Raw genomic sequence first — 14,050 nt, 5'->3', positions numbered from 1 at the left:
CAAAAACTTATAAACAAATATTCATAGCACCATCATTCATAATAGTCAAGAGATGAAAACAACCCAGTTGTCCAGCAACTGATAAATAAATTAATAAAACATGGTATACCCATACCCATACAATAAAATATTTTTGGCAATAAGAAATACTGATACATGCTACAGCATGGATAAATCTTGAAAACATTATGCTAAGCAAATGAAGCCAGTCACCAATGACCACATATGAAAAATATCCATGTTAGGAAATCTACACAAAGTAGATTAGTGGTTCCTTAGGGCTGGAGGGAAGGGGAGGAGAGGGGTGATAGCTAAAGATTATAAGGTTTCTTTTTTTTAATTTAAAAAAAATTATTCATTTTAGAGAGGCGAGAGAGTCAGAGTAAGAGAGAGAGAGAGAGAGAGAGAGATAGAGAGGAGGAGCAGGAAGCATCAACTCCCATATGTGCCTTGACCAGGCAAGTGCAGGGTTTCGAACTGGCGACTTCAGTGTTCCAGGTCAACGCTTTATCCACTGCGCCACCATAGGTCAGGCTATAAGATTTCTTTTTGAAGTCATGAAAATAAATTTGACTGTGGTGATGCACATGTCTGTGAATATACAGAGATCATGGAATCACAATGTAAGTAAGTGAACTGTATGGCATGTGAACTATATTTCAATATAGTTGTTAAAACAAAAGATTAGCCCTGGCCAGATAGCTCACAGGGGTCTCAAACTCGTGGCCCGTGGGCCGCATGCGGCCCGCCGAACAATTTTGTGTAGCCCGCAGACTAATCCACGAAGTTCAAAATATTTTGGATAAAATTAAGTAAACCCGTGGATTAGTCTGCGGGCCGCACAAAATTGTTCGGCGGGCCGCGAGTTTGAGACCATCATCTGGAAGAGCAGAGGTTACTAGTTCAATCCCCAGTCAGGGCAAATACAGGAACAGATTGATGTTCCTGTCTCTTTTTCTCTCTCCTTTCCTCTCTCTCTATATATAAAAAATTAATAAAATAAACATTATAATGATATAATTTAAAAAAAACAAGTAAAGGATTTAAGAATAAGTACTTGAGAATGACAAATAAGGAAGAGGATACAACAAAAGATGTCCACATATTTTTGGAAGATGGAAATCCAGGTGTGGAGTGGTAAGTGACTAGCGGAGCAGAGGACTCGCTGGCAAACCTATTTACTCCCCAAGACCCCAGAAGGCACATGGCCTGGAGGACTCAGTAAGAAAGAAATTAGGGGTCCCATGCAGTAAACATCTTGAATTCTTTTTATGTTTTATAATATGCATAAATTTTAAAAATCATTTTTTTGGAGGACATATGGTGCTCTTCAGCAGTTTGTAAAATTCTGCTAAAATATTAGCATGCTTCAAATGTGCAGTGGATTCCAGGTGTCCTACCTGGGACACAACCTGAGACGAGTGTTGTAACACTGGCCTTGTACACTTCTGGGGTGTGGGAATGGTGGTGGTGGTTGGCTGTGGGAATCAAAGGCAGAAATCTCAAACTTCAGGTAAAATTCAGGACAATAGTGCATGGTCCATTAAAAAAATGTATTTGTTTGTAAATAAACGAGGAAAAGTTGCATGTAAAACTATAAACTCTTTATCCAGATTTACCTACAATCATTTTGACCTATTTAGTATCTCTTTTTTCTGTTTCTGAGTCCTTCCCATTTCTTTACATATGAACACACACAAACATATATACATTAAGGAAAACTATGCATAACACTTGAATATTTGAGAATATGTTTTATGCATCATGCCCTTTCTACTTGAATAGTTCATTGTGTATTTCTTAAGAAAAAGCAGTGTCCTACATATAGTAGTTATCTCTTTTAGTAAATTTAACATTTGGCATAAAACTGAACTAATTTCCCATTCTTACTATATTTTTGTCAATTTATTGAGTAATGTTCTTTGTATCCTTATTCCCCTCAAAAAAACCCCTCCATTACAGGATTTAATCTAGAATCTCATCGTGCATTTAGTTGTCATGTGTCCTTTAGTCTCCTTTAATCTGGAGCAGTTTCTCAGCCTTTCCTTTTTATGACAAGGCCATTTTTGCAGAATATAGTCTATGTGCCATTTTCCTAACCACTTCTCACCTAGAAATTTCTTGGTGGAGCTTATCTTGCTTATCCTTTAAAAGGTGTTTTTGCAATTTTGAGTCCTAAGGGCCTTAGGAACAGGACCAGAACTGGTATATATAAAAAAATACCAGAGATGCAAAGAAACGTGGAGGGATTTTTCTGAACAGAGACAACTCCAGCAGTCAAGGGAGAAAGAATATGGGAGAGGGAGGTAGGCTTGAAGTGTACCTTACTTTTGGGAGGAGACAATGGCAAAGCTGTGGAGCAGGAGAAGACAGGTGAAAAATGGAGCTGCCGTTACTGGTAAAACATCCTCATATGGAAGGGAAAGGATTGAGTGTCTGGGCTGAGACATACTCACTAAGACTCAGCGAGGGAATGCAGGCAAGGAAACTAAGGAAATGACACAGGGCTTCATTCTAGCAATTTATAATCTTCTAAGTAGTAATGCTGAAGGACTTTTAATTATTAAATGATTAGCTGGCCTAAAGAGCTGAAATAACTACACATACATTATCAACAAAGTATTCATTATTTTAAAAAATGTATAGAGATGCTAATAGGAATTTTGGTAAGAAGTGAGAAAATGGGCCTTGGCCGGTTTGCTCAGTGGTAGAGCATTGGCCTGGCGTGCAGGAGTCCCAGGTTCGATTCCCAGCCAGGGCACACAGGAGAAGCGCCCATCTGCTTCTCCACCCCTCCCCCTCTCCTTCCTCTCTGTCTCTCTCTTCCCCTCCTGCAGCCAAGGCTCCATTGGAGCAGAGGTGGCCTGGGCGCTGAGGATGGCTCTGTGGCCTCTGCCTCAGGCGCTAGGATGGCTCTGGATGCAACAGAGGGGCAGAGCATCGCCCCCTGGTGAGCATGCCGGGTGGATCCCGGTTGGGCACATGCGGGAGTTTGTCTGACTGCCTCCCCGTTTCCAGCTTCGGAAAAATGCAAAAAATGCAAAAAATGCAAAAAAAAAAAAAAAAAAAAAAAAAGGAGAGAGAGAAAATGGATCAGGAAAATTATAGACTTTTTATGAAAGAACTGACCGTGTGAGTCCAGAAACCCGAAAGTGTATTCCTAATAAGTTGTGTTCATTAAAATTTACACTAAAGAGAAGCCTACTCCCTAAGTCAAGGTGAGTTTGGGCCTGTGGGTTGTGGGCCAGTACAAGGGAAGAAATTAAAGTACTGCAGGAAGAGAAAGGGATTTGGCAGAGAAACGAAAGAGGGAAGAGTGGAGAGACATAATGTATAGCTGAAAGGGGCTGAAGAGCTTAAAAGGGCTACTGGGAGAAAAAAGATTAGTAAAGATTTTCAAGTTATTTGCCATCTATCTGTGGATTTGCCATGTCCTGTCTCTCTCTTTTTCATGATTTTTGTTCATTGGTACAGGCTACTCTGGTCTCTCATCCTTTTTAGTGAACATGAATTCTTTAGGGAGACATGGGGATGGGGCTGCTGCTGAACACATTTCTGGTTTTATACAGGTTAAAAACATTATGCATAAGCGGAAGCTGTAGTTGAGGACAGAGTAATTCTTGGGTGTGTAAATTCCTGGGTAAAGCAGATTTTCAGAGGTCACGTGGGGTCCAAAATGAAATCACCAAGCAGTAAAATGGTCCCAGGTACTATCTGAGTAACAGGTAGAATGAATAGAAAATTTCCTAAGGCAAATTATATGGTACATTGAATGGGTGGGGTTGGAAGTCAGGTTGGAGGCATCTAAAGGACCCTATGGGGATGGGCAGATCTGCAGGGCTGGATGGTGGGGGTCAGGTTGTAGGTTCATCTTCCCCAAGTTGTCCCCTCCCCCACCCTCTAGAACTTTTGATGTCTGTACTAAAGCTCTGTGATGTGGGCTTAGAACTCTAGTGTAGAATGTGCTCCAAAGGTCCAGCTGCCTGAGGCAGCAAAGAACTTTCGAGGATGCAAAGCACCTTCTTTGTATGAGGAGCCTTACTGCACCATGACTGAACTCCAGCTTGACTTCCTATTTATTTCCTTCCCGGCTTTCCTGTGTGGGATGGGGCTCCTTCTTCTGTCACTGTGCTACCTACAATGGAATCCGTGTTCCCCACTGTTTTGGAAACAGAGAGACATCAATCAGGTAAATATTAAATCTTTCTAAATACATGCATTTAATGCCATCAATTTTTCTCTAAGAACTGCTTTAGTTATGTCTCATCAACATTAGGTTGTATTTTTATTTTCTCTTACTTAAAAATTTTAATCTCTAAACATTTTGGGATTTTTCAGCTATCTATCTGTAACTGATTTCTAGTTTTAATTCTATTATAGTCTGAAAACATACTTTGTATGATTTCTTTTATATTTGTTACAGTGTGCTTTATGGTACAAAATGTAGTATATCTCGGTGAACATTTCATGTGTACTTGAGCAGAATGTAAATTCTGTTGTTGGATGAAGTTTTTATAAATGTATCAGGTTGATTGACGGTGATGTTCAGGTCAACTATAACCTTACTGATTTTCTGCTTGCTGAATTTGTTCTTTTCTAATAGAGGGCTGTTGAAGTCTCCAATAATAACAGTGGATTCATCTATTTCTACCTGCATTTCTATGAGTTTTTACCTCATGTATTTTAACACTTTGTTGTTCGATGTTAAGGGTTGTTGTGACATCTTGGGGAATTGACCCTTTTGTTGTTATGTAATGCTTCTCTTTATGTCTGATAATTTTCCTTGTCTGAAGTCTGCTTTATTTGAAAATAACACATTACTACTGTTTCTTTTGATTACTGTCAGCATGGTACATGTTTCTCTTTACTTTTAATCTATGTGTATGTTTAGAGTAAATGTTTTGTAGACAAAATATATATAATCAGCTCTTGTTTTTATACCCACTGACAGTCTCTTTTCTTTTTTTTTTTTTTTGAAAGGAAACGGGGAGAGACAGTCAGACAGACTCCCGCATGCGCCCGACCGGGATCCACCCGGCACACCCACTAGGGGCGACGCTCTGCCCCTCCGGGGCGTCACTTTGCCGTGACCAGAGCCACTCTGGCACCTGGGGCAGAGGCCAAGGAGCTATCCCCAGCGCCTGGGCCATCTTTGCTCCAATGGAGCCTTGGCTGCGGAGGGGAAGAGAGAGACAGAGAGGAAGGGGGGGGGTGGAGAAGCAAATGGGCGCTTCTCCTATGTGCCCTGGCCGGGAATCGAACCCGGTTTCCCCGCACGCCAGGCCGACGCTCTACCACTGAGCCAACCGGCCAGGGCCTGACAGTCTCTTTTAACTGGTGAATTTAGAACATTTACATTTAGTGATTTCTTTCATATATCTGAATTAACAGCTACCATTCCTGTAACTGTTTACTTTTCATTGTATCTATTTTTTTTTCTCTCCGCCTTTTTCTATCTTTCTGGTTTAAAACAAGCATTTCATATGATTCTGTTTATCAATTATTCTTCTTTAACAAATATTTTAATAGTTGTCATAGAGTTTTAAATATATATGTACAACAAATCTAAGTTCACCTTTATATAACATTATACCACTTCATAGGTAATGCAAGTACCTTATAATGGAGCTCTCAATTCCTCCCTCCTTTCTCTATAACATTGCTGTCATTCATTTCACCTACCTACATCTTATAATACTCCAATACATTTTCATTATTATTATTATCTCAATTGAGAATAAGAAAAATAAAAATTTTATTTTATCTTCATTTATTCCTTCCCTTTCTTTCCTATATAGATCCAAGTTATTACTTTCCTTGTCCCTGAAGATCATCTTTTAACATTTTTTGCAGGTCATGTCAGCTGCTCCTGAATTTTCTGTTTTGTATGAGAAAGTTTTTCCTCTCTCACTTTGGAAGGATACTTTAACTAGAACTAAAATTCTAGGTTGGTGTTCTTTTTCCCCTCTTTCAACACTGAATATTTTTCTCCAACCTCTTCTTACTTTCATGGTTTATGATGAGAAGCCCATAATTTTTATTCTTATTTTCCTCTGGATTCTTTTAAAATTTTATCTTTCAGTTTCCTGGAGTCTGACTATAATATGTACAGGTACCTACTTTTTATTATTTATTTATTTTTAGTATTTATCCTGCTTGTCCTTGAGCCTCAACAATCTTCTGTTAATCTGTCATTAATTCTGGAAAATTCTTGGCCATTATTACCTCAACTATTTTCTCCATTCTGTTCTTTTTCACCTTCTGATATTCCAAATACATGTGTGTCACAAATTTTGAAACTGTCTTAAAGTTCCTAGTTTTTCCAGGTATTAAATTCTTAAAAAAGTTCTTTTTCTCTTTGCATTTTAGTTTACAAAATTTTATTGACATATAGTTGAACCCACTTATTCTTTCCTTGCACATCTGCAGTCTAACGATGAGCCAATGAAAGGCATTTTTTGTTTCTGTTACAGCATTTTTGGTTTCTAATATACCCTTTGGATTCTTAGAGCTTCCCCTCTCTGCTTATATTTCTTATCTTCTTGTGCATTGTCTACCTTTTTTTTTTATTAGAACTCTTAACATATTAATAATGGTTAGTGTGGGTTCTATGTATGATAATTTCCAAATCTGTGTCACATCTAAATGGTCATCTGATGCTTGTTTTGTCTAATCAAACTTTCTTTCCCCTGATTTTAGCATGATTTGTAATTTTCTGTTGGGAGCCAGACATGATGTATTGGGTAACAGAACATGAAGTTTTGTTTCCTGGCTAGGTGTTAACTCTGTTTAATAATAACTATAGCTGTATATGTAAGAGGCTTCAATTTATTTTAGTTTTCTAATTTTGTTTCCTGTGGTGTCTTTAGGTTTCCCCAGATCTCTTCCTTAAATAAAGCTTATGCTTTGCAACTCTTTTATCTATGAGCTTCTGTTACTATACTGGAGATTTGTTGATGTAATAAGTTCTTGGGGGAGCACATATGATTAAATCTCAGTCCTTTAGTGCACTTGTGTCCCTAGATTGTGATGTTTACAAGTGTTTCTAACCTTTTTTTCCCTTTTCACTCTTTAGATGAGACACAAGGGCTAGAGAGCATTATATTTGAGTAATTTTCCTTCTCTTATGTAAGATAAAGTCTTTTTCTCAATTGAGGGGGCTTCTGTGGTCGATAACACTCAGATAATATTTTTAAATATTTCAAAATGGTTATCTTTCACCCCACTCCATGCCTTCGCCAGAAATATGAGCATTCTTGCATGGCTTTTTACTGTGAGAGCCTTATGAGGTTCTTAGAGGTAAAATCCATTAATAATAGGGATCCCCTTAAGATAGTGACTTTCTGAGTTTTCTCTCTCATGCTAGCCCATATGCATCCCTAAGCAATTTATCAATATGTCTTTTAAGTGTTCCTACCAGTTTGTGGCTCCAGTAGCTTCTGCCCCAGGTAAGTTGATCTTGACTATAAGTCTTTGCATTCACTGTTTCTGAAAGTTTGGAGTAGTGGTTTGATCTCAATTTTCTGAAAACTCCAAGAAAAGTCATTGCTTTTCCACTTTTCAGCCTTTTGTTTCTATGAACTGAAAAGATGACTCCTAAGATCTTTAAATATTGGAGCTGGAACCAGTTTCCTTCCAAAATGATTTGTTTTAATTTTCCTGTTCCTCTTCCCACATTTATAAATGAGTTTGTTGGGGTCAGAGAACTACCAAAATGAGAAATTTGAGGAGAGAATAGATAATATCACCCTTCTAATGGAAGAAATCAAGCAGGTCTAGTGGTTCAGGGAAGATTAAGTTTTCACAGATCATGTAGGTGTGGTGTCATGTTTCCAGATAAAATTCAAGAATATATTTGTAGCTCTTGATTGTGTTATTCAGAGAGTTTGGGATCTCTGCACTTCATCATGAGTCACATTCCATGTCAGGTGTCACTGGACCTAGCCTTCCTTAGTGTTAGGCTGATCAGGGCAGTACTGAATCTCTGAGAGCTCTGCGTAGAGCTTGGTGCCTAAACTCCATCCAGGGTTACAGGGTCCTAGTTGAGAGAGCACAGATGAGCCTGCTGGACTCAGATTTTATTTCTCACAGACACAATCTTTCTTGTTTTTCAAAGAAAAATTGAAGATAGTCTTCTTAAAAATTAATAGAAGAATTGTAAGTTCTGTTAATTAAAATAGAGAATCATATTATTCTTGGATCATAAATGTCTCCATTTCCTATGAAGAGAAGTAAAAGAAATGAGTCTTAGCCCCTTATCCTTTTCTTTTTGTTTTCAGCATCAGGGCAAAACCAAGAGGCAAACAAAAGGTAAGACACCAAAAGGTAAGGTTCTGCCTATTCCACCTGAGCTCTTCAGGGGTTACCCTTTCTCTCCTTTCCATAAAGTCCCAGCCATAGTCCCTGAGGATGTCAGTTGCTATATAAGTCCCTCTCAGAAAACAGTCTTTGGAGAAGAGGCTCATGAGAAGGCACTCAGAACCTGAGACACTGAAAAGATTCCTTGCTTTGCTATCTCTGGGCAAGAATCAGTGATGGACCTGGGCAATGGTTATTGCCCACAGGTGGCCATGAGAGTCAGAACTGCTGTCTATTGACTTTAAAAAGGACTTTGGCTTTCTGGGATTCAAGATTCCACTTTGATCCTGACCAGGTGGTGGCACAGTGCATAGAGCTTCAGCCTGGGATGCAGAGGACCCAGGTTTGAAACCCTGAGGTCACCGGCTTGAGTGTAGGCTCATCCAGCTTTAGTGCAGGCTCCCCAGCTTAAGCACGGGGTCACTGGCTTGAGTGCGGGGTCACTGGCTTGATCATGGGATCATAGACATGACCCCATGGTTGCTGGCTTGAGCCCAAAGGTTTCTGGCTTGAAGTCCAAGGTTGCTGGCTTGAGCCCAAGGCTTGAGCCCAAGGCTTGAGCAAGGGGTCCCTTGGTCTGCTGTAGCCCTCCAGTGAAGGCACATATGAGAAAGCAATCAATGAACAACTAAAGTGACACAGTGAGGAATTGATGCTTCTCATCTCTCTCCCTTTTTGTCTGTCCCTCTCTAAACACACACACACACACGAAAGAAAAAAGGATTCCTTTTTGAGATAACCATTGACCAATGTTCCTCAAAGGGTTGTTTTGAATATCATCTGGAATAAAACACGTGAAAGCCCTTTGTGAATGGTAAACAACATACATCTGAGATTTGTTATTATCACCGAATATGTGACCTTGTGTTCTAATTTTGGGGGCTCTCCAAATCCAATCTATTGAGGGTACAGCTAAAGAACATTCTAAATAGCCTCCTATAAGATGTCTTTGCTTCTACTTTCATCACTCTCTTGCTTTCTTAGGTTGGAAAGCTTGCCAGAGCGAAGTAGAGGAGGCAAGGAAGGTGCTTTCTCTTCTGCAAAGGTGACTAAACTTTACCTCCTTGTTTCTATAACCCTCTCTTTAGCAGAGTCTGTGTATTTTTAGGGTTTCAGTGAAGCTCGGAATTGATATGGGAGAGAAAATCCTCAGAGTCAGAATGAGAAAGCCTTTGAGAGAGGAATAAAAGTTTATTGTAAAATCAAGCAAGCAGGGAAATTGAACAGATAGTATGCAGTGGGAGGCCCTACCTGTGCCAGACCTGCTAAGGTACCATATGTTTGTTCTGGTCCTGGCTAGAGCTCTATACCTCCTGTCTCCTGCAGCTCCTTGGGCCAACATCACGATACCGCCCGCTTTCGTCGACTATTATGTCCAGACCCTTCCTGTGAGAAGTGTAATAAGGTGACTGCTGAGGTTGATCGGCTGCTGTTCCCGGAGGCCCTAGAAGATACCACTCCTTTGGCTTCCAAAATTCCTGTTACTAAGTCATCATACTCTCTGTCTCCTGCCTTCTCAGGGGTCCCACCAAAAGACCCAACCCCCACTCCTCTGCTTGAGCCTTTCCCAGTGCCACCCCAAATTTTCTCTCCTAATCCAATGACCTCCTTAGCTGACTTTGTTTCACCTTCATCACTGAGTCAAAATCAGCAACCACATCCTTTTCCTACCGTGGAATCCAAATTCCTAGTGAGTCATTCCCCACCTCTACCCCTTTCCTTTACTCCTCTCCCATCACATGATATTCCAAGAGCAAATCCTACTCTCCAACAAGAATCTTCTTTGTCTCTGAATTCCGTCTTCTCAAGTGATCCCTCCATTACCCAAGAGATCAAGGCCTTACCAGGTTCGTCACAAAAAACAAATCCCAGTGATTCATTTGCTTGTCAACATGTCCCACCAATGCTATCTATTTCACCGCCACCAGACTGCCTTTCTACTGCAACTCAACTGAAATCAATTTTCACCTCATTGAAGCTGCTAGTTCCAGAGGATTCGTCTCCAGATGCATTGTCCACTCTTGTCCTAACAGTCAAAGACACTGACTATTCAAACCTTTCAACATCAGAAATTTCCTGTCGGCAAGCTTATGCCAAGAACTTGTTTCTCCCCACATTATCACACCCTGATTTTCAGCAAGAGCACTTTTCCCTCCATCAGCCAGAGACCTGTCTCTGGGAAGACTCTGTTTCAAACTACACGGAGGCCAGTAGCCATTCTTTTTTTGGCCTGAATATCCAGGCACTACTGGAACGACAAGTAAAAAAGAGAAAAGCTTTTCAGATTTTAGAGAAAAATAAAAAGGAGGAGGGACCATTTTCAAAACAAATTTGGTCAGAGTACCAAGAGACATCTTCAGAAAATTCATTGCAACCACTTGATGTACAGGACACTACAGTCTCCCAAACTGATTGGGACATCAAAGACAAACCAGAGCAGCTCTTTTATGTCAAGAGTTTGGGGAAAAACTTGCAGCAGAAATATAGCCAACTCTTCTGGGGTCTCCCCTCTTTGCACAGTGAGTCCCTAGTGGCTATTCTGGTTTCTAGAAGTAGCTCCCTACTAGGGACTCATTTCTTCTTATTCAATGGAATCTGTAATGCTTCTACAGTCAAAATGCAGCATCAACAATCTCCATCATTTCCTTATTTCCATGTATTTCCTCTACTCAATGTAGATGCTCAACATCTGCCTCAAATCAAGCCTCAATCACAATCTTTCACTCAGGTTCAGCCCCAACCCTACTTTCAATTTCAACACCCAATCTTACCATCTTCTTCTCCATCTAAGTTTAGGGACTGTGAAGCATCCTATAGATCTTTGAATGAGTCATACTCTGATATCTTGAATAAAAATCAACACCTGGAATGGCATGTGCTACAGAAGCAACAGGAAAGTTTGCAGGGTTTATTTCCTATTCTCCAAAAATCTCAAGATGCCACTTCTTCTCAAGCTCCCAACCTTCCATTAGTCAGCCAGTCACCCCCCACCTATGTACCTCACTCCATCCCTTCTGGCCATTTTCAGAGCACCAGTGAATCCCAGGAGAAACTGAAGCTCTATGTTCCAAGCAGGTTAATCCCACTCAGGTGCCCCCATGCCTATAGGAATCTAGAGTCTCTAGAAAAGATGGTACCTCAGTGCAAATTAACAGAAACCTCTCAGCAGAAAGGCAGGCATGCTCACTTACAACTCTCTGAGCTTCAGGGTCAGAGTAGCAAGTCTCCAGGCAAGAGTGCATTGAGTCTCCCACAGAGATTCTGTGAGGGCATTCCACTAAAGTTGCAGCTAAGGAAGGATGTGAAGAGGAATCTTGGGTATATCCTAGAGAAGAGTCCAGAAGACAGCCCAAAAGAATGCTACCTACTCAAGCGTCGGATGATTGCCTCAAAGACAAAATGTAACTGCGTGTGTCACTCGACAAGTCGCTTAGGGAATGAATTATTACATGTTCCAGGGAAGGACATACATCAGAATCATATGAAAATTCTTAGATTACATTTGAGCAGGAAGTCTTGGCAGATCGCCGTGGACAGGGTCCCTATAGGTGTGTGTTGTTCATGGCTGGCTGGAGACAACACATTACCTCCTTCTGGGAGTTCCCAAACCAATATAGAAAAGAGAAATTCAAAAAACACAATGATTGGTAGAGTCTACTGCCAGATTACCACTCTAGAGCTTTCTTTTCTTGACCCCAACACTCGACAAGTGCTAGAAGCCCATATTATAAGGTTTCGCATGAGTCAGATGTGGGGCCTCCCATTAAAAGTTGTTAAATCCATAAAATCTTATACATCAAGAAAAGCCAAAACATGGCTTCATCCCCAGTTTGACTTTTCCTCTTTGGGCACCCATATTTCTGGGGTAATTTGCAAAGCTGAGATTTCCAAGTCCCTTGAGAGAAACTGTAAAATTTTTCAGGGAAACAAGCTGAGAACAACAAATTCTGTCTCCCTCCTGGATTGTCCTCTCCCAGTTTCCTCACATGTAAGCAGTGAAGGACAGGGCTTCCTGAAAGCGTCACACTCTGACATGGAGCATGAGCTTGCAGAGAACATCCAGGCGGTGGCTCGTGGCAGGCACACTTTTAACTCCCTCACACACAGCACCATACACAACATGAGCTGGAGTGAGACTGTACCAGGCAGTGGCTGCAGCCCAGAGGTGCCCAGGAAGCAAGCTGGCGCTGGACACAAGCCAAGGCATGAGCATCTACTTTCCAGTGATAGAGTGGAATTGATTCAGGATAAAAATACAGTGAAGGAAAATTCAGAACATTTTCCCATCTTCTACAAGTTTAGAAAGCTATTCAAGGCCCAGGAACTCTGTGCTGTTAAATCACAATCTTGTGACATCTTGATGACTCAGGAGTTGGGTGGCTCCCAAATGATAAGTGTCAATACAAGTAAAGAAGAACCTCTGATCACTGAATGTCCCCCATCAGAACTATCAGATCCCAAAGATTTTAAACTATCAAACCTAAAGAAACAGCTCCTTGATGAGTTAAAATTTAAATTGGAAAGCAAGGAGCAAAGCCAGGCTCAAGGCTGTTATGGTTACAGGTCTCTTTCTGCAGATAGCTTGCCTTCCACATCCTCACTGACTCAAGCCCAGAGTGTCTTCAGTGAGGACTTGGGAGCTTCCCAGGGCCTTATTGTCCACCTGGAGGACAGTGGCATCAGCAAAGAACTGAGGCAGGAGTTCTGGGTCTCTAAGAACGACCCATGGAAGTGCCAAGATAACCATTTCCTACCAGCTGCAAAAAAATTGAGAACTCTGGGTTCCAAAGCCAGAGAATGTGGCAGTGAGGATTCAAGTGTACAGACATCTACAGGCAGAAAGAAGAGCCATCTTGTTGAGGACAGAGGATTAGAGGGCACTTTCCAGTCTCTGTCACAGAATGAACAGTTTCCTTCCAGTAGTTCCTTCGGAGAAAAGATTAGGCAATTTTTTCAGTGGATCAATTCCCAGAGAAAAATCAAAGAGCTGGAAACTCCCCAGCAAAAAGCCAAGTTCATGTCAACCTTTGCACAGGAATACAACCAAGCTGAAAGTGTAGCTATCTTGAGTTGTGAGCTTCCTGAAACACATGAACTCATGACAGCTGTTGGGAAGATCCTAGAAGAGAAACTGGCATGTAGTCATGAACTTGAGGCCTTGCGGTTAAGTCGACAGAAGTAGGAACCACAGGACTAGGAGAGCCTACCAAGAGACATTCCTCCAACTATGGAGCTCTCTCTGACCCACACCAAGAAGAATGTGCAAGCACTGAGTGCTGCAACTAAGAAGCTGTCACTGCTGACCAGAGTTTTCCTACAAATGCTATAAATAAGAATCAGGATTAGACATCCCCAGAAAGTTGTAGCCCACAAGGACCAGCTATTGTGTCTGAATCAACATCATTCCTCACACTGTAAGTAGTCTGTGCACCATTCAAGACCCACCACCATCCATCAATTATGCCAGGTCTCTCCAGCCCCCCTCACCACTGATGTTCAGAGTTCTGACTTTTCTTTTCAAATAGAAAACACTTCTCTAGCACTTCCAGGGAGAAAAGGTTTTCCCAAAGAAATCATTTGGTCCTTGTTGAGAAAGCCTCACTATTTTCACAACATATCCTCTTATGAGAACAAACTTTCTTGAAGATGCCAAGAATATTGATCCTGCTCAATAAATGTTTCTTTAAATGGA

The 14,050-nt window shown here is 40.9% G+C and overlaps 1 protein-coding gene across 1 annotated transcript; it reads left to right on the top strand.

Annotated features, from left to right (window-relative positions):
* The first annotated feature begins 1,063 nt into the window (after positions 1-1,063).
* LOC136391318 (spermatogenesis-associated protein 31D1-like) lies at positions 1,064-13,540 on the top strand. Its single transcript, XM_066362909.1, has 3 exons — positions 1,064-1,137; positions 8,280-8,310; positions 9,659-13,540. Exons 1-3 carry the CDS (start codon positions 1,064-1,066, stop codon positions 13,538-13,540), a joined length of 3,987 nt encoding a protein of 1,328 aa, XP_066219006.1.
* Positions 13,541-14,050: the final 510 nt, after the last annotated feature.

This window comes from Saccopteryx leptura, chromosome 2 (genome assembly GCF_036850995.1).
Source record: "Saccopteryx leptura isolate mSacLep1 chromosome 2, mSacLep1_pri_phased_curated, whole genome shotgun sequence".
Taxonomy (NCBI): domain Eukaryota; kingdom Metazoa; phylum Chordata; class Mammalia; order Chiroptera; family Emballonuridae; genus Saccopteryx; species Saccopteryx leptura.
The sequence above is the reverse complement of the archived record's forward strand: the minus strand, read 5'-3'. Positions and strand labels throughout refer to the sequence as shown.